Source organism: Pecten maximus, chromosome 12 (assembly GCF_902652985.1).
Source record: "Pecten maximus chromosome 12, xPecMax1.1, whole genome shotgun sequence".
In the NCBI taxonomy this organism is placed as follows: Eukaryota; Metazoa; Mollusca; class Bivalvia; order Pectinida; family Pectinidae; genus Pecten; species Pecten maximus.
In genome coordinates this window covers 39,809,411-39,828,116 of record NC_047026.1, presented here as the reverse complement: position 1 = coordinate 39,828,116, position 18,706 = coordinate 39,809,411, and the positions used below count along the sequence as shown (strand labels likewise).

General features: G+C 39.1%; 2 protein-coding genes and 1 long non-coding RNA gene across 3 annotated transcripts; 2 read left to right on the top strand and 1 right to left on the bottom strand.

Annotated features, from left to right (window-relative positions):
* Window positions 1-244: 244 nt before the first annotated feature.
* Window positions 245-6,368, bottom strand: LOC117338773 (protein TRC8 homolog). The gene is made up of 2 exons (XM_033900097.1): window positions 6,094-6,368; window positions 245-2,334 (listed from the first exon to the last, which is right to left on the bottom strand). The coding sequence occupies exons 1-2, from the start codon at window positions 6,257-6,259 to the stop codon at window positions 569-571; spliced, it is 1,932 nt and encodes a 643-aa protein (XP_033755988.1). The 5' UTR covers window positions 6,260-6,368; the 3' UTR covers window positions 245-568.
* Window positions 6,369-6,605: 237 nt separating this feature from the next.
* On the top strand, window positions 6,606-13,693 carry LOC117339243 (RING finger protein 145-like). The gene is made up of 3 exons (XM_033900724.1): window positions 6,606-6,681; window positions 8,270-8,477; window positions 10,513-13,693. Exons 2-3 carry the CDS (start codon window positions 8,309-8,311, stop codon window positions 12,351-12,353), a joined length of 2,010 nt encoding a protein of 669 aa, XP_033756615.1. The 5' UTR covers window positions 6,606-6,681; window positions 8,270-8,308; the 3' UTR covers window positions 12,354-13,693.
* A 780-nt stretch (window positions 13,694-14,473) lies between these two features.
* LOC117339244 lies at window positions 14,474-18,322 on the top strand. Its single transcript, XR_004535136.1, has 2 exons — window positions 14,474-15,303; window positions 15,652-18,322. It is a non-coding gene; the product is annotated as an uncharacterized LOC117339244 (long non-coding RNA).
* Window positions 18,323-18,706: the final 384 nt, after the last annotated feature.

Below are 18,706 nucleotides of genomic sequence, written 5' to 3'. Positions count from 1 at the left end.
CCCAGTCCAGTCCCGTTACACACCTCCCTCCTTTTTTCAAAGTCTTCACCCTCGAAGACAAATGAGACCCTTATACCACCACCGTGGGTATTTTAGTTGGGCGCCAATTTTGTAACAGGAGAGGAGAAAATGTAGCGGCCAGACCGGGGTTTGAACCCGGGACCTCCGAACACTAGCCGGATGCTCTACTAATTGAGCTACCTGGTCACCGGTGATCGACCCAGTCCAGTCCCGCTACACCTGTAACATATATAGGGACACAGGTCAATATTAAACAGAAATGTAAACTTTCTAATTTTCACTAGATCGCCATGTTTGTAGAGGTTTCCTGACAAATGTGTGTGAATTATAGACTATATCACAAACAGTATTTGATAGTATATAATTGAAAAGACCAGTTAATTTGAATACTAGCTCAAAATCTTAGTGGACATATGCTTTACTTGTCATTTTGTGTGATGAGGATGGCAGGGTCTTGTCACCAAATCATCCCACTTGTAAATCTAATACTGGTTGTGATATAGGAATCGTTCCTGACAGACTACACTACATTTATGAGACCCAGCAGCTAATCTTGATGGTCTCGTTGGACTGGAATTGGTGGGACTAAACCATTGTTGATATTGTTTTGATTTGCATCATCCCCTTCTGAACTTGAGTTATTTCCCATGTTGGGGTTGTAGATTACCTTGTAGCACATTGGACAGTTATCTTGAACATATAGCCACTTTCGGAGACAGACGCCATGAAAAAAGTGATTACACGATGTGATACGAGCGTTCTGTAGCTCTTGGTAACAAATTGCACATACATCATTGAGTCTATTGAGCTGTTCCTGACTGGCTAAAGGGAGGGAATTTATTTTATCTACTGCTGTTTTCCTCTTCATGAAAACTTTCCAACCTTCTTTTGCTTGGACCCAAATGTTAAAATAAGCGTGGATACACATCATGACTGCGCGAATCGTTCCTCCTGATTCAAACAGTAATATCCATCCTCCGTTACAAAACAGGAAGATTCCAAATAAGAATTCTATAGTGTTACCAGTTGACTGGATGTAATAAACATAATCATCGAGAGATTCCCAAAACTTGTCTCTATATGCATCCAGCATAAACAGAAAATACACCATGAGGGAAACTACAACCTTGATGATGACTTCAAGGCTGAATGCTGTGACGGCCATGAGCCATGTGTTGATCTTATGAATGCTCCAGAGGTAGGCCAGAAGGCAGGATGGGAATGTGATGAGGAAGGTACACATCGTCAGTGCTCGTATGTGTCGCTGGATGTGCATGTTACGTGATGCACTTAGTGACATCAACAGAGGATGCACCATGCTGTGTACGAAGTGTGTGATAGCAGTTCCTAGTAGGTACAAATTTTTGCAGAGTCTTGCTAGTCGTTTCTCAGGCTCTAATCCAGTTAGCCCTGTTTGCAGGGCAAGTATAAAGAATAAAATTGCAGACACTGTCCCCATGTTTTTGTCATCATCTTCTGACGATCCTATACAGAATGCCATAAAAACTCCAATGTAATGAGCACAGAAGGACACAATGCTAGTCAAACCTAGTAATGCTACAATATTATCACAGCTTCGTACCACTACCTGGTAACTCAAATTGTTTAAAATATCTGTGTTAACGTAATTAATATTAGGTTGCCTTGACAACATCTCGTATTCTGAAGTCCAATATTGATATCCAACTTGAAATATAAATCTACTTGTAAAAAATATTCTTAGCACCTTTGGAACTTGTAAACGAACCCAATGATTTTCCAAGAATCCTTGTAAACCAATGGCACTGATCGTCAGCTTTACTAAGTTATATGCACGCCTCACACTGATGTAAAGTAAAGAGGCAGAGTTGATAGCATCTTCTGACACAATCATCAATGGCAGGATCAGTCCAATCACTTGTGACCAGAAAAGTAGGGTTTCTGAACTTTGATACATCACCTGAATTACTTGTGTCACAAACATCGGAAAAACAAACGACAAGAAGACACTACATACAAATTTCTTGTTGTTGTGTTGAAAATCTCTCTGAAATTGCCAGGATTTACAGAAGATGAAAGCGGCAGCCAGCTGACAAATAAGATAATGAACACAGGTTTGTAATCTGTGAAGAACCATCTCCGGTGGTACTGAATCCATTGTTTCATTTTTTGGGTTGGGAAGGTTTATCCCAAATACAGATTTGGTGGTTGGCATTGTGAATTCTATATTCATGAAACATGCAACAAGGACAGCCATCAGGGACAAGATACGGCTGTATACGGTGAGAAGTTGGTGTGTTCCCAGAAGGAATATTACCAAGGCCACAGTAATACCTGAAAAAAAAAATAAACAAAAAGTTACACAGGAACGTATATAGAGGGATAGGAGACTCAACCAGTTTGGAGACTGACATAGCGAGCACCGAGTTGTGAAGGCACGACTACTACTACAATACTACTACTTTACCATGCAGACATTAGATAAAATTGGACACATTTGATCAGAGGTCTCCTACTTGATGCAAAACTTGAAAAACTATTTCAAAGTTGTTTGCTCTAAAACTAGAACAAGCAATAGAAAATGTTTTCAGCTTTTTATTTATAAAAAAATGACGAAAATCAGAAAAGTACTTCTGGAGAAAACTCGCTAAAAATCAGCTATACATGTATTTTATACAAAATTTTAACTTCATATTAAAACAAGAGGCCGTGAGGGCTGGTATCGCTCACCTTGGTATTTCAGTAATTATGGCAAAATACTCTAATTTAAATATAAGTTATAATTCAAATATTTTCCTACTTTTGAACTGCCTCTTCTGACAACGGTTCAAAATGCATGTGAACCAAATCCTGTCCTTCGTGAAAAAGGATTTTAAAGGTTTTTTTTGTTGCTATATTTCCCCTATTGGACCCCCTTTTTCCTGCCCCATGATTTTCACTTCCTTTGTTTTAACAAAATTAGACCTCATTTGGCCAAAATTTTTGATGCACAAAATATACGGATAGAAGTTTTTTTCAGCATTTTCAGCCCCAAAAAGTACCTGCGCAAATTACACTGTTGCGCAAATTACACAAGTTTTTACCGTAATGCTCCAGACCAAATTTCATCAAAATGAATTCAGTTGTTCAGGACAAGTAGGGATTTAAATGATTTACCTCTATTCTCCTATTGGCCCCAGCACCTCCGGCCCGCCAAGGGAGCCACACCTTCTATTTATACATTAGATCTCCTTTGTCCAATTATATTATGCTTCAGACCAAATTTCATCAAAATCCATTCAGGCGATCATGACTAATAGGGATTTAAAGGATTTACCTCAATTTTTCCTATTTGGCCCAATGTTAGATCTCTTTTGCCCAGGGGAGCCACATCCTCCATCTATACAAAATCAGATCTCCTTTGCCCAAAAATGCTCCATACCAAATTTCATCTAAATCCATTCAGGCGTTCAGGACTAGTAAGGATTTAAAGGATTTACCTCAATTTCCCCTATTGGGCCTTGCCTCTCCGGCCCCATGGGGGCAACACCCTCTGTTTATACAATGTTAGATCTCTTTTGCCCAGGGGAGCCACACCCTCCGTTTATACCACAGACCAAATTTCATCAAAATCCATTCAGACCTTCAGGACTACATGTAGTAGGGATTTAAAGGAAGTGTTGACGGACGACAGATGGATGCCACACCATGCATGGCATAAGCTCACTGGTCCTTGCGACCAGCAGGTGAGCTAAAAATTGTTTCAAAAACTTGAATGAATCAGAGGCCTTGGAATTTATTCAGGTTTTACTGATTAATTAGATTAGTCTTTTTGGAGAGAAGTAGTGCAATTAAATTATAGCAGTATATTTTGAAAAACCTTGAACAAACAATACACCATCTGTTTCTCACACAATACAGCTGTTGGTAAAATTAAAAATATGATGTCAATCATATCAATCAATTCCTTATTTACCTCAGATTTAATCAATTAGATGTTGTACTAACAGCTGGTATCAACAATGAAAACACATATGATAGCATATTACTCGGTTAAAATGACAAATTATCTTGTTTCACTATGGAGCTAGAGAGGCATAGTATAAACAGGGGGAGGTAACTTGTCATCTTCTTACGCCATTACTAAACAATACGACAGTTTCCAGTTACTCTATGTATGTGTTACTGGTTATATACACATCACAATGTACTTGGTACTTTAAAATTAAGTCATTAACACCCTCCAAAATTTTGAAATTATCTTTTTATCTTTAAAATCTCAAGTGAATAAGAACTTTAAATTAGCATCCTGAAGAAAACAAACAATCTCTACATTTATATTTGGGATGTGATTACTTGCTGACTTTTTTAAGCTGAGGACACTGTTATTACTTGTGACACGACAATTTGTAATGAATGATGATCGGTGGAACTCCTTTACACATGATTTGATGTCGCATATTTGTTACGGAATATATAATCAGAATCTACAGAAATCCAGTGAGCTTATATGTAAACTATTTTTGAGTGAAACAGTTACAATAATATCATTGTATAATTATTTATCTATGGTGTGGCAGGCTTGTTTTTGTTCAAATGATCAAAATAGTGTTGTATTGGTAATTTTCATAATAAAAAAAAGCTCTTTATATTCATGTAAATCCCTAAACTGTCTAATTTAAGCTTTTTCACATATTTTTTTTACAAAAACAAACCTGGCACAACACTCAGAAGAACTCTCTGAATTCTTTAGTATTTTTATATATACATTACACCAAGAAGGCATGCAAGTTAACCAGACATAGGCAATCGTGTGGCTAACCCGTGTAGACTTATTCCAGGTATGTCTTCACACAGACGACCCGGTTACCTGGGCATGAGCATTGCCATTCAGACAAAACGTTTGTCGGCTACAGCTAGTCAACTTTGCGATAAATTTCTCAAATTTTCATACAAAAGTTTTTTGCCAGTTACTGATCTTCTACTTCTAAATAGTAATGACCGACTTGACAAGATAATGTCATGAGAGAGAAAGAGATTTAGTCAATTCCGAGAAAGCCAAAGTCATATATATATGTGTAGATTTAATTTTGAGGGTATAGTTACAGCGCAGCAGATTTAAAAGATTGAGTATTAGAGCAAGATATAATATCTGGTACTGGTTGGATCTTATTCCACTCATATATTGATGGCGGAAAGAAGAAATGTTTTCTGACCTGGGTTCAGTAGTGTGGTAATTGAAAGGATTGGTGATGGGCATGCCTTGATTGCCAGGTTACTGGTATTAGTCAAATGTGTTTACAAATACATGTAGCTTCCCGATTATTTATAATTTTGTACATCATACATAGGTTTGAGTCTCTACGTCTGACGGCAAGGGATCACCATTTAAGATGATTCAACATATCAGAGACACTTGATGTTCTAGGAGTATGGACATTTTTGTTTAGAACACATAACGAGCAGTCCTACATTGTACCACTTCAATGTTATTGATATAATCCTGGGTGTATTGGTCTCGAAAAGGACAGGCATACTCTAGGGTTGAGCACACCAGGGGCCTGTTCGCTTATGAGGACAAATGGTTCGTCTGCTTTTAAATATAATATTTCAGGCATATATGTTGACGGAACTACAGATGTTAATGAAGGCCTTGAAATTCTTGTTTGTCTGAAAACAATGAAATATCACCAGGTCCGTCCTTATTTCATAAATGAACAACTCTGTTACAACCAATCCAACAGTTGGACCTTGATAAACAAACACAGACCAGATATTATTGATATCACCTAGTTGGCATAAATATAAAAATGATATATTATCATAGTGGCATTCCAATATAATAGCTATATATAGCTGTACAAACAGTAGCAAATTGAAGCATTTCCACCAGAAAAGGTATACATGACAAAAAGCGAGAATTATGGTTGGTAGGTGCATGATATCGATCCATGAACAAATCAGGACTTCCCGACCTGTCAAAGTTTATGCTGGCGTACTGGGGATATCGATACTGTCATGATCCACCTTAAAGTTACTGTATGCAATTTTACAGACACATTTCAGAATGCAGTAATGATATAAACAATAATAATAAAACGACGTAATACTAACACAAAGTTAGCAAAAGCAGCCATTCGATGTTCTGTGTCCATGTCATCGGTGCTTCAAAATAAAGGAACTGAAAGTAGGAGAAAAATGAGTTGTTGAGAAGAGAGTCTATGACAAAAAGCGGGGGCACTCGCAAAATGACTTCCCACATTGTGATAATATCTGCCATCTATGGCATGGCTGTGATCTTCATCAGATATAATGCGCAGGTAAAGGTCTTTGACCTATTACGTCAAATGCATTATAGCATTCTCCGAAATATGAAATCATCGGGTTGTGTCAACGGACAACTTCCGGTGAGGTGATCTAATTTACGGAACTTGGGACATGAAACTTAATCAAAATTAGAAACCAAATGCCGTTTTTTACGAATAAGCGTATAAGAAATCAATTGATAAGTATATCTTCATTTATGAATAAATTTCAAAGAATATTCAGACAGAGTATAGATACATTTTATTCTCATCTCTATAGTCTTCTTTCGTTTTATGCAAACTGAATATATTTTGTTTTGTGACTTCCGGTTTCCCATCTGATACGACCTGTAAATTCCCAGATTTGTATTAATCATCACTCACCCTGTCATTTCAGGTATTTATATCGTAACAATCACTTGCCACTTATCCTGTGTTTATAGCAAAGTGTACTGGATACAGCAATTGCTAGATTCCATGGCATAACGTACCTCATTTTATGGCATATGGTTGCCCAATATATGTTGTAGGTCCTTAGGCAACTGTAACTTCTACATAATTAAAGCTGACAGTGCAAGTTAAAGTTTCCAATTGAGATTTAAAAATACGCACGAAGTTTCAGTATTCAGAAATCGTTTCTGATATATTCCCCAATGATTACATTTGATTACATGTTTTGGTCATCGTACTGTCTTAGGAAGTGCAAGTTTTGCTCTGCTGTAGCTAACACCTAACCGAATTGTACACATGTGGTTTGCTTCTTAATGATTCCACAAGGATGTATTAAGATTGCGGGATGCACTATCTTTTTAATCTGTGTTTCTAGAATTAAACAAAATTAATTTGATTGAATGGTGTGTATATATAGTTATTTTTGTCATTCTAATCTGTAGTTAAAAATGAAAACAACCCAAATACATTCATGCTACAATATACAAACATATCAGGTCTTCAAAGACATGCGATTTCCATTTTTTTTAATAAGTCATTAGTGTGTTGTGTATATTATACGATTCCGTTCTATTCATACAATATAATTAGGTATATAGCTAGATAGTATATTAAACACAGAAAATATATATCAGTAAATGTATTAACAAAAATGGGGTAGGCAACACATTAGACCTATATACACTTGTAAGTCCTTTTCTATAAGATGTACTTTGAACCAAATTTGAGGCGAATCACTTTAGGGGAACGGCTGTCACCCACCTACCCAGATCCAATGCCTACATTGTACATAAATACAGACCCATGAGTAGTCAAATAAATACTGAAAGGCTGTAAGGCCTTAATGATATATCCACACAAAGTGACACATTTGGCACTTCATTCATGGTCCTTCCACCAATACTAATGCAACCCCCACATTCTTTTTACAATATTCCAATAGCAGAATATTTACATGAAAATTGAACAGATATTTATCAGAAAATGGTTATAATAATATTACATTCAAACATGAAATGCCCCCCCCACCCCCCCTGCAGAACAAAGTCTGAAAAATTATTGCAAAACTACAAAAAATTCTCTTTATCACAGACAACTCATGATCATGGCTCAAAGTCATATTGTGCTTTTACAACATTTCTCAAGTGCTTTCACAGCACCTAGCCACGATATGTAGTCACGTAGAAAGATGGATGAACTGTTTCAGAGCTATACATTCTTTGTCCCTTACCATTTGTTGGCAAATTTTACTTTGAGAGAAATTTGGAGGATAGCTGAGAGGTAATGATCATGACCATCTTCACTACTCCATTAAGACCTCAAGTATGTGGGTTGTTATTTACGCGATCAATCAGGTCATTGGGGGATCTGTGCTAGCGCTATACCTGGAAATGTTAAAACAGCCTTCTAGAGTTTGGATGTCCCAAGTTTCTGTCCTGGTCTGGTTGTTACATTTTTCCTCTGGGTCCCCTTAGAAATGTAAAGTGAGACTTGCCAGAAGTATTTTACCGTGACCTTCCAATATTATGTTGTAGACACATTGCAATGCATTGAGACACCAACACCAAGGAACTATGCTGACTGTGGGTCCAGGGTCCATTAAGTCAGCTGTCCATGTGATACTGAGAGTTCCAGCTCTCTTTATTGTGGAGGTATGGTTTCGTACACCACAGAGAAATACCAACAAACTCTTCATAAAAAACCAACCTCCAGAAAGTCTTTTTACTTTCGGAAGCTATACAGGTAAATAATTTGTATAATTTATTTTTTCATGTCCTCCTTTTTTTAGCTCACCTTGATGGAAGGACCTACCAGGTACACAGGGGTGAAATTTTTTTTAAAACAATTAAGCAATTTCTTCTGAAAATTCCAAAGGCTTAGGGTGATGGCGTTTCGCCAGTGATATGCTGTTAGGAATGGCAGCTAACACTGGGAGACACGAATGTACTAGTTTTTTCATATTTTCTACTAATTCTGAAATTTTCACCAATTTTACCAAAAAAGATCTAATTTAACCCAACCCTGTCCATTTTTTCAGCAACGTATCTAATTATGAATTTTCATGGCTAATTTTCGACGGTCAAAGCTAGTTCTGTGAATCATATCCAATTTAACATGACCACCGTCTAATTCTATCGAGCTATCTAGAAATCATGAACTTTACACTATTTATTTCATGACTATCTAAAAGTTTCTTATTTCGACGAGATTTCACCCGACAGTCTAGAAATGTCCGACAGGATCTATTTTTTTCTCCACTGACGCTAATTCTGCTCCTCGAATCTAGTATTGACGGAGCAATCCAGTTTTCGTGAAAATCGCCTAATAACCTAGGGCATTGGTATTTAGATGAATGACCTTATTATGTAAATGTTTCTCATATTAATGCCAGATTAGTGAAACAGGCCCATTGGGCTCTTGTATTTTAGAGGTGATACATCGAGTCAGGCCCATTCAGAATCAGTGACATATCTTGAGAACCCAGAATACCTACACCATAATACCATAACATCCTACACCTGATCACATTCTGGTGCTCATTGGTTAACGTTAAAGGATCAAAGGTCACTTCTGACCTCTTCTTAATTGGCAACAATGTGTCCTGTCCTGTTTGAATCGGTTGCCACTTAAATATCGTTGCAAGATAGTTAAGTGGGGACCAACGATAATAAAGTGGTGACCATCAGGAAAAATCTCATCAGTTTTTAGCTAGCTCAAGGGTTGGTGAGCTTATGCCATGGTGCAGCATGTGCACCTGTCGTCCGTCAGCATTTCCTTTAAATCGCAAATAGAGGTTATTATGAATGCTTTAAATCACTACTAGTCATGAATGACTGAATGGATTTTGATGGAATTTGAACTTGGAAAAAGATATCCAATGTTGTTTAAATGGAGGAGGATTAAAAATGACAAGATGTGGTCCACATTTGGTTTGAAACATGTTTTGGAGAGAGAGCTCAAAATGTAGTACTTGTAACATATATTTTAAGAGTATTTTTTTTTTGATTACTGGAATATCCAGGTGAGTGATGCTGGCCCTCAGAGCCTCTTGTATCATATTATCACGATGGCCTGATGTTATCTTAGAAAAAATTCCTTTGTTGTGTTATAGAGCATGTGTATATGTTAATACAAAACATACATTAGACTCCTTGAAATTTTTAGGTCACCTGAGATGAAGTTGACCTATTATATTGCGATCAATTTTTGTCCGGCGTCGTGTGTCGTAAACAATTTACATTTTCAACTTCTTCTCAATTACCAACAGGCCTAGAGACCTGATATTGGTTGTGTAGCATGCTGGGATAAAGGGCTACCAAGCTTGTTCAAATGGATGACCTTGACCTTCATTCCAGGTCACAGTGGTCAAATATGCTAAAATCTATAAACAACTTCTTCTTGATAACCAAAAGGCCCAGAGACCATGTGAGGATGAAGGGCTACCAGGTTTGTTCAAATGGATGACCTTGACCTTCATTTAAGGTCACAGGGGTCAAATATGCTAAAATCTATAAACAACTTCTTCTTGATAACCAAAAGGCCCAGAGACCCGATATTAGGTCTGTAGCATGCTGGGATGAAAGGCTACCAAGTTTGTTCAAATGGATGACCTTTGCATTCATTCAAGGTCACAGGGGCCAAATATGCTAAAATTTATCAAAACTCAGATGACGGTTAAGGCCCATGGGCCTCTTGTTCTTAAAGTTGATATTTATGGGTTACAGTATTAAATAAGATGCATGGTTACAAATTTAAAACTGTTTTATTTTTTCTTCAGCTTTGATCTTTGCTGCTGTGTTGGCGACACTCTCTCTTCGGAAACTTGTGAATCTGTACATGCATTTCATTGCATTGTTCCTACTCTTCATGGAATACAAGTTGGCTCAACTATACATAGAGACACATTCTACCAGCAAAAGAGGAATTTCCATCTTGGAGGATGCTAGTGCAATTCAGAGTGTAATGATGTCTTTAGTCTTTCAATGCATAATGGCGGCTGTAACAGCATTTCTGCTGGACATTTCCAACTGGGTTCGATATACGTTCTTCGTCTTCACCATGCCGGTTTTAGCATGTACAATGGGAACAGGTCTAGAAGAGCAGCGTGTTGTACTTAACGCAGCAGTGATATTTACGGTCATAATGGTCGGCCTGTATTTCCTCAACTGTATCGGCAGCATCATCAACACATGTAAGGAATCCTTCACAAAGTTGTACGTCTCATTGCAGGTATTCGGCGCCATTCCCGTCACGATTGCACTGTGGCACTCTCTTTTGCTTCCGGTGCAGCTCTTGGTGTTTTGGTTAGTGATGTTTTCTACGCAAGTTTATGTTTATGTAAACTCTACGAATCTGCCCGTGCTAGATGAAGGTTTAATGATAACATTTTTAGCCAGCATAGGTGAATGTTGTGCAACACCTATTTCATTGTTTGCACTGTCTGTTACCATTTCATATGCTTCCTACTGCATCCTAACCTTGACTAAAATCTTCCTGCAAGGTTGGGCAAGTTATCGGGCAGATAATGATTCACTTCGCGGCTGGACAGAGGGTTTTACGATGTTACTGATTGCGATACAGACTGGCCTTCTCGATCTCAAGCCTTTACAGAGAGCATTTCTCATGAGCATTCTTCTCTTCATCGTAGCATCTTCACTTGTTCAATCAATGTATGAAATAGCAGAACCTATTTTACTAGGGCTAAGTGCTGCCCACAACAAAAACATATTTAAGCATGTACGTGCTGTGGCCTTGTTTACATTCCTGTGGATGTTTCCATTATTTATGACTTACTCAATTTGCCATTATTTCGACCTTGACTTTTGGTTACTTGTTATCATGTCAAGCTGCTTGCTGACAACAGTCCAGGTCATTGGAGCTCTTGTTGTCTATGCACTTTTCATGTATGATGCCTTAAGTACCACTAACTGGGACTCTCTGGATGATGTTATATATTACACTAGATCTGTTGTACGTATTTTGGAATTTGTGGTGGCTGTGTTTGTCGTCTGTTATGGTATGAAAGAATCCATCTCGGGTGAATGGAGCTGGATCAACTCTTCCATACTAATTATACATTGTTATTTCAATGTCTGGCAAAGACTTCAGACTGGATGGAAAAGTTTTTTACTAAGGAGGGAGGCAGTCAAGAGGATGGAATCTTTACCACATGCTTCACCGGAACAGCTTGCTACATACAATGATGTATGTCCCATTTGTTATATGGGTCTAGACTCGGCAAGGATCACACCCTGTGGACACTTCTTTCATGGAACTTGTTTGAAAAAATGGCTTTATATTCAGGAAAATTGTCCAATGTGCCATAAAAAGATTGACCAGATCACTGAGGACGGAAGTCCACAAGGTTCTGGAGACAATAGGAAAGACAATACAGGTGATGAAGCTGATGTTGTGAATGATATAGGCCAGTCAGGGGATAATGCTAGCAATAATAGAGACCAAAAGGAGAAGGTAGAGGTGGGGAAAGATGATTATAGTGATGACGATACTGTAAATGAGAGTAATGAAGATAGTGACGGTGATAATGATGATAACGATGATGATGATTATGATGATTATGATGGTAAGGATAATGATAATTTGAGTAACGATACATAACAGAGATACAGCTGTCTTTAACAAAATCAAATGCTGTTAACATATTTATTTTAGTGTTACATGTAATTATATTTAAGGGCTTTTGATGCTAAAATGCAGCCCCAGTTTTTAGCTCACCTGCCTGAAGGATTATTATACTTGTCTATAGGTACAATCAATGACCTCAATTATCCTTAATGATTTGGGGTGTTAGGTTCAAATGTCAGTGGTCAATTGTATTTAAGAACTCAAAGAAATTTATCTGATATGTCTGATAGAGCATTTTGTTTTCAAGGACAATGCAATTTCTTCAACTAAATGACCTCTGCATTCAAGGTCACATTTGTCAAAGGTGCATCTGTTTCGAAAGATTCTATAAAACTTTTAGATGAGTATTTCTGCAGGCCCTGGGATGAATAACGGTTAATTATACATATATATTTCTCTAACATCATTTGAGGATTAACTTTTATATGTTTTTTTATGTTATGGAGATGTAACACAAAAATGGACTAAATAAACTGCAGTTTGTAATGATGAGAGTATGATGATTGACAGCTCCATAACAAAACTGTATTTCATGTAATCTAATCTGCTGTAGACGATCCATGTGAAGATACATTTTTGTTGATAAATTCTTTTCTCTTAGAAATTATTATGCTGCTGTATCAGCCAGTCGAAAGTGACATTACAAACATTATTTGCTGATCAAAAATTTTGGTTTCAGAATCATAACACTGTCATAAAGGAAAGAAAGGGCTATCAAATCTGTTCAATTCAATGATCATGAACTGCATTAAAAGATACGTGTACAGTACAGCATGGAAGAAATGTTCAAACAATTTAATTTCAAATCCTGGCCTAGGACTTTAAATTTTTCATAAGTTTTAAAAGGAATAATGGCCTTTTAATTAACACAACTCATTAAATGACAGCAGTCTTTATTCAAGGTCTAATTAATGAACTTATTGAAACTTCACAGATCTTTATCTAAAATGTCTTTGTAGTAGCTATAGTGTGTTGTGAACATTCTTTTCTAAAAGATTATGTTAAGGATGTTAAGAGATTTTATGTCTTGTTTGTTATATTGATATAAAATATTTAATATCACTAAGATAAAGAGGGATCTAGGTTTTATATCTGGAGAGCATGTGTGTGTGGGATGATAATTAGGACATATTTAATATCACTAAGATAAAGAGGGATCTAGGTTTTATATCTGGAGAGCATGTGTGTGTGGGATGATAATTAGGACATATTTAAAGACTAAACTCCAGAATGGTTGTGTAGAATATTTTATATTAGACATCCTTAAGTATGCATGTTTTGTTGATGTGTGAAGTAAAACAACTTTTGCCAAAGCTTTTGGATCTTTGAGTGGTACAGGGAGTATATTAATCGACCTTTCCAGTCGAATCTAGACACACTTTTACGGCAAGTACAAAATGTATTGTAGTTAGTATATCACTGTAAACCAAACTATCTCTCTATCTGTCACCCTAATGAACTCTGTCGACTTATTTTAGCCTAAAGTATCTTGATTTTTTTTGTATTTTTGCTACATCGGCCTATAAACCCTAGCCCCCTACCTCCCTCAAATTACCCCAGTGTGATTCTACAACAAAACCCCTACCTCCCCCCTCTAAATACCCAAGTGTAACTCTACAACAAAACCCCTACCTCCCCCCTCTAAATACCCAAGTGTAACTCTACAACATGGCCCCTTTATTTCTCCCCCAAATACCCCAGTGTAGCTCTACAACAGTGCTAGTCATTCATCAACTTCACCATCCAAAATGGCCAAATTTCTTTACCTATCTAATACTTGCGACTGATTATCAAAGGGGAAATACATATACACCTTTCTAGGTTCCTATGACGTATCCTAGGGATACTCACCTGTCTGGGTTCCTATGACGTATCCTAGGGATACTCACCTGTCTGGGTTCCTATGACGTATCCTAGGGATCATCACCTGTCTGGGTTCCTATGACGTATCCTAGGGATCATCACCTGTCCAGGTTCCTATGACGTATCCTAGGGGTCATCACCTGTCTAGGTTCCTATGACGTATCCTAGGGGTCATCACCTGTCTAGGTTCCTATGACGTATCCTAGGGATCATCACCTGTCTAGGTTTCTATGACGTATCCTAGGGATCATCACCTGTCTAGGTTCCTATGACGTATCCTAGGGATCATCACCTGTCCAGGTTCCTATGACGTATCCTAGGGATCATCACCTGTCCAGGTTCCTATGACGTATCCTAGGGATCATCACCTGTCCAGGTTCCTATGACGTATCCTAGGGATCATCACCTGTCCAGGTTCCTATGACGTATCCTAGGGATCATCACCTGTCTAGGTTCCTATGACGTATCCTAGGGATCATCACCTGTCTAGGTTCCTATGACGTATCCTAGGGATCATCACCTGTCTAGGTTCCTATGACGTATCCTAGGGATACTCACCTGTCTAGGTTCCTATGACGTATCCTAGGGATCATCACCTGTCCAGGTTCCTATGACATATCCTAGGGATCATCACCTGTCTAGGTTCCTATGACGTATCCTAGGGATCATCACCTGTCTAGGTTCCTATGACGTATCCTAGGGATCATCACCTGTCCAGGTTCCTATGACGTATCCTAGGGATCATCACCTGTCTAGGTTCCTATGACGTATCCTAGGGGTACTCACCTGTCTAGGTTCCTATGACGTATCCTAGGGATCATCACCTGTCTAGGTTCCTATGACGTATCCTAGGGATCATCACCTGTCCAGGTTCCTATGACGTATCCTAGGGATACTCACCTGTCTAGGTTCCTATGACGTATCCTAGGGATCATCACCTGTCTAGTTTCCTATGACGTATCCTAGGGATCATCACCTGTCTAGGTTCCTATGACATATCCTAGGGATCATCACCTGTCTAGGTTCCTATGACGTATCCTAGGGATCATCACCTGTCCAGGTTCCTATGACGTAACCTAGGGATCATCACCTGTCTAGGTTCCTATGACGTGTCCTAGGGATCATCACCTGTCCAGGTTCCTATGACGTATCCTAGGGATCATCACCTGTCTAGGTTCCTATGACATATCCTAGGGATCATCACCTGTCTAGGTTCCTATGACGTATCCTAGGGATACTCACCTGTCTAGGTTCCTACGACGTATCCTAGGGATCATCACCTGTCTAGGTTCCTATGACATATCCTAGGGATCATCACCTGTCTAGGTTCCTATGACGTATCCTAGGGATCATCACCTGTCTAGGTTCCTATTACGTATCCTAGCTATAGGGATCATCACCTGTCTAGGTTCCTATGACGTATCCTAGGGATCATCACCTGTCTAGGTTCCTATGACGTATCCTAGGGATCATCACCTGTCTAGGTTCCTATGACGTATCCTAGGGATCATCACCTGTCTAGGTTCCTATGACGTATCCTAGGGATACTCACCTGTCTAGGTTCCTATGACGTATCCTAGGAATCATCACCTGTCTAGGTTCCTATGACGTATCCTAGGGATACTCACCTGTCTAGGTTCCTATGACATATCCTAGGGATCATCACCTGTCTAGGTTCCTATGACGTATCCTAGGGATACTCACCTGTCTAGGTTCATATGACGTATCCTAGGGATCATCACCTGTATAGGTTCCTATGACGTATCCTAGGGATCATCACCTGTCAAGGTTCCTATGACGTATCCTAGGGATCATCACCTGTCAAGGTTCCTATGACGTATCCTAGGGATCATCACCTGTCCAGGTTCCTATGACGTATCCAAGGGATCATCACCTGTCTAGGTTCCTATGATGTATCCTAGGGATCATCACCTGTCTAGGTTCCTATGACATATCCTAGGGATCATCACCTGTCTAGGTTCCTATGACGTATCCTAGGGATCATCACCTGTCTGGGTTCCTATGACGTATCCTAGGAATCATCACCTGTCCAGGTTCCTATGACGTATCCTAGGGATCATCACCTGTCTAGGTTCCTATGATGTATCCTAGGGATCATCACCTGTCTAGGTTCCTATGACGTATCCTAGGGGTACTCACCTGTCTAGGTTCCTATGACGTATCCTAGGGATCATCACCTGTCTAGGTTCCTATGATGTATCCTAGGGATCATCACCTGTCTAGGTTCCTATGACGTATCCTAGGGATCATCACCTGTCTAGGTACCTATGACGTATCCTAGGGATCATCACCTGTCTAGGTTCCTATGACATATCCTAGGGATCATCACCTGTCTAGGTTCCTATGACGTATCCTAGGGATCATCACCTGTCCAGGTTCCTATGACGTATCCTAGGGATCATCACCTGTCCAGGTTCCTATGACGTATCCTAGGGATACTCACCTGTCTAGGTTCCTATTACGTATCCTAGGGATCATCACCTGTCTAGGTTCCTATGACGTATCCTAGGGATCATCACCTGTCTAGGTTCCTATGACGTATCCTAGGGATCATCACCTGTATAGGTTCCTATGACATATCCTAGGGATACTCACCTGTCTAGGTTCCTATGACGTATCCTAGGGATCATCACCTGTCTAGGTTCCTATGACATATCCTAGGGATCATCACCTGTCTAGGTTCCTATGACGTATCCTAGGGATCATCACCTGTCCAGGTTCCTATGACGTATCCTAGGGATCATCACCTGTATAGGTTCCTATGACGTATCCTAGGGATACTCACCTGTCTAGGTTCCTATGACGTATCCTTGGGATCATCACCTGTCTAGGTTCCTATGACGTATCCTAGGGATCATCACCTGTCTAGGTTCCTATGACATATCCTAGGGATCATCACCTGGCTGGGTTCCTATGACGTATCCTAGGGATACTCACCTGTCTAGGTTCCTATGACGTATCCTAGGGATCATCACCTGTCTAGGTTCCTATGACATATCCTAGGGATCATCACCTGTCTAGGTTCCTATGGCGTATCCTAGGGATCATCACCTGTCTAGGTTCCTATGACGTATCCTAGGGATCATCACCTGTCTAGGTTCCTATGACGTATCCTAGGGATACTCACCTGTCTAGGTTCCTATGACGTATCCTAGGGATCATCACCTGTCCAGGTTCCTATGACGTATCCTAGGGATCATCACCTGTCTAGGTTCCTATGACGTATCCTAGGGATCATCACCTGTCTAGGTTCCTATGACGTATCCTAGGGATCATCACCTGTCTAGGTTCCTATGACGTATCCTAGGGATCATCACCTTTCTAGGTTCCTATGACGTATCCTAGGGATCATCACCTGTATAGGTTCCTATGACGTATCCTAGGGATCATCACCTGTATAGGTTCCTATGACGTATCCTAGGGATCATCACCTGTCTAGGTTCCTATGACATATCCTAGGGATCATCACCTGTCTAGGTTCCTATGACGTATCCTAGGGATACTCACCTGTCTAGGTTCCTATGACGTAACCTAGGGATCATCACCTGTCTAGGTTCCTATGACGTATCCTAGGGATCATCACCTGTCTAGGTTCCTATGACGTATCCTAGGGATCATCACCTGTATAGGTTCCTATGACGTATCCTAGGGATCATCACCTGTCTAGGTTCCTATGACGTATCCTAGGGATCATCACCTGTATAGGTTCCTATGACGTATCCTAGGGATCATCACCTGTCTAGGTTCCTATGACGTATCCTAGGGATCATCACCTGTCTAGGTTCCTATGACGTATCCTAGGAATTATCACCTGTAACTACTGTCTTCATTCTGCATGGACAGACGTGCAACCTCTCTCAAACATGTAACTCCCTGGCCAGTGAAGTGATTGTCATAACCCATTATCATGTTCATTTGTATATGCTCATTAAGTTTTAAAGGTATAAGTTAACAGTGTGTTTGACTCGGATTAAAGTTTTAATGTGAAATTATGCTTGATTTCTGGTTAATGTTATTTGTTTTCCAAAATCCAATTGACAATAAAAATAATGAAATTATGTTTGTTTTTTATAGTTTTACATGTAGTATGAGCCAGTCAGCTTTAAGTATAGACAGCAATCGTATCTAAAATGATAGATATTCATATACTTATCCATACACATGTACATATATCATTCTTTTGTGCATATGTAAATGGCCTTAAATATTAAACATGACTGTTGAATTAGGTAATATGGTAATATGACTAACTGAGGATGCAACGATTACAACTGCTCCTAATGCATAATGCAGTGGGGGAATTAAACGTGAACTTAGATTCTGTTTCTTTGAATATCCACACCAATTAGACAACACAAAGAAAGCCCAGTAGTACTCCATTTCCACTTTCAATCACACTTCAAACTTAAAACGATCAGAATACTACTAGTTTCACCAACACT

What these genes read in the sequence shown, in the direction of transcription:
- LOC117338773 (XM_033900097.1), bottom strand. Translation starts at nt 6,259, where the DNA reads ATGGCAGATATTATCACAATGTGGGAAGTCATTTTGCGAGTGCCCCCG. An exon ending in GCTGCTTTTGCTAACTTTGT is followed by an intron (nt 2,335 to 6,093) that starts GTTAGTATTACG and finishes TTTTTTTTTCAG; the next exon opens with GTATTACTGTGGCCTTGGTA.
- LOC117339243 (XM_033900724.1), top strand. Translation starts at nt 8,309, where the DNA reads ATGCTGACTGTGGGTCCAGGGTCCATTAAGTCAGCTGTCCATGTGATA. An exon ending in TACTTTCGGAAGCTATACAG is followed by an intron (nt 8,478 to 10,512) that starts GTAAATAATTTG and finishes TTTTTTCTTCAG; the next exon opens with CTTTGATCTTTGCTGCTGTG.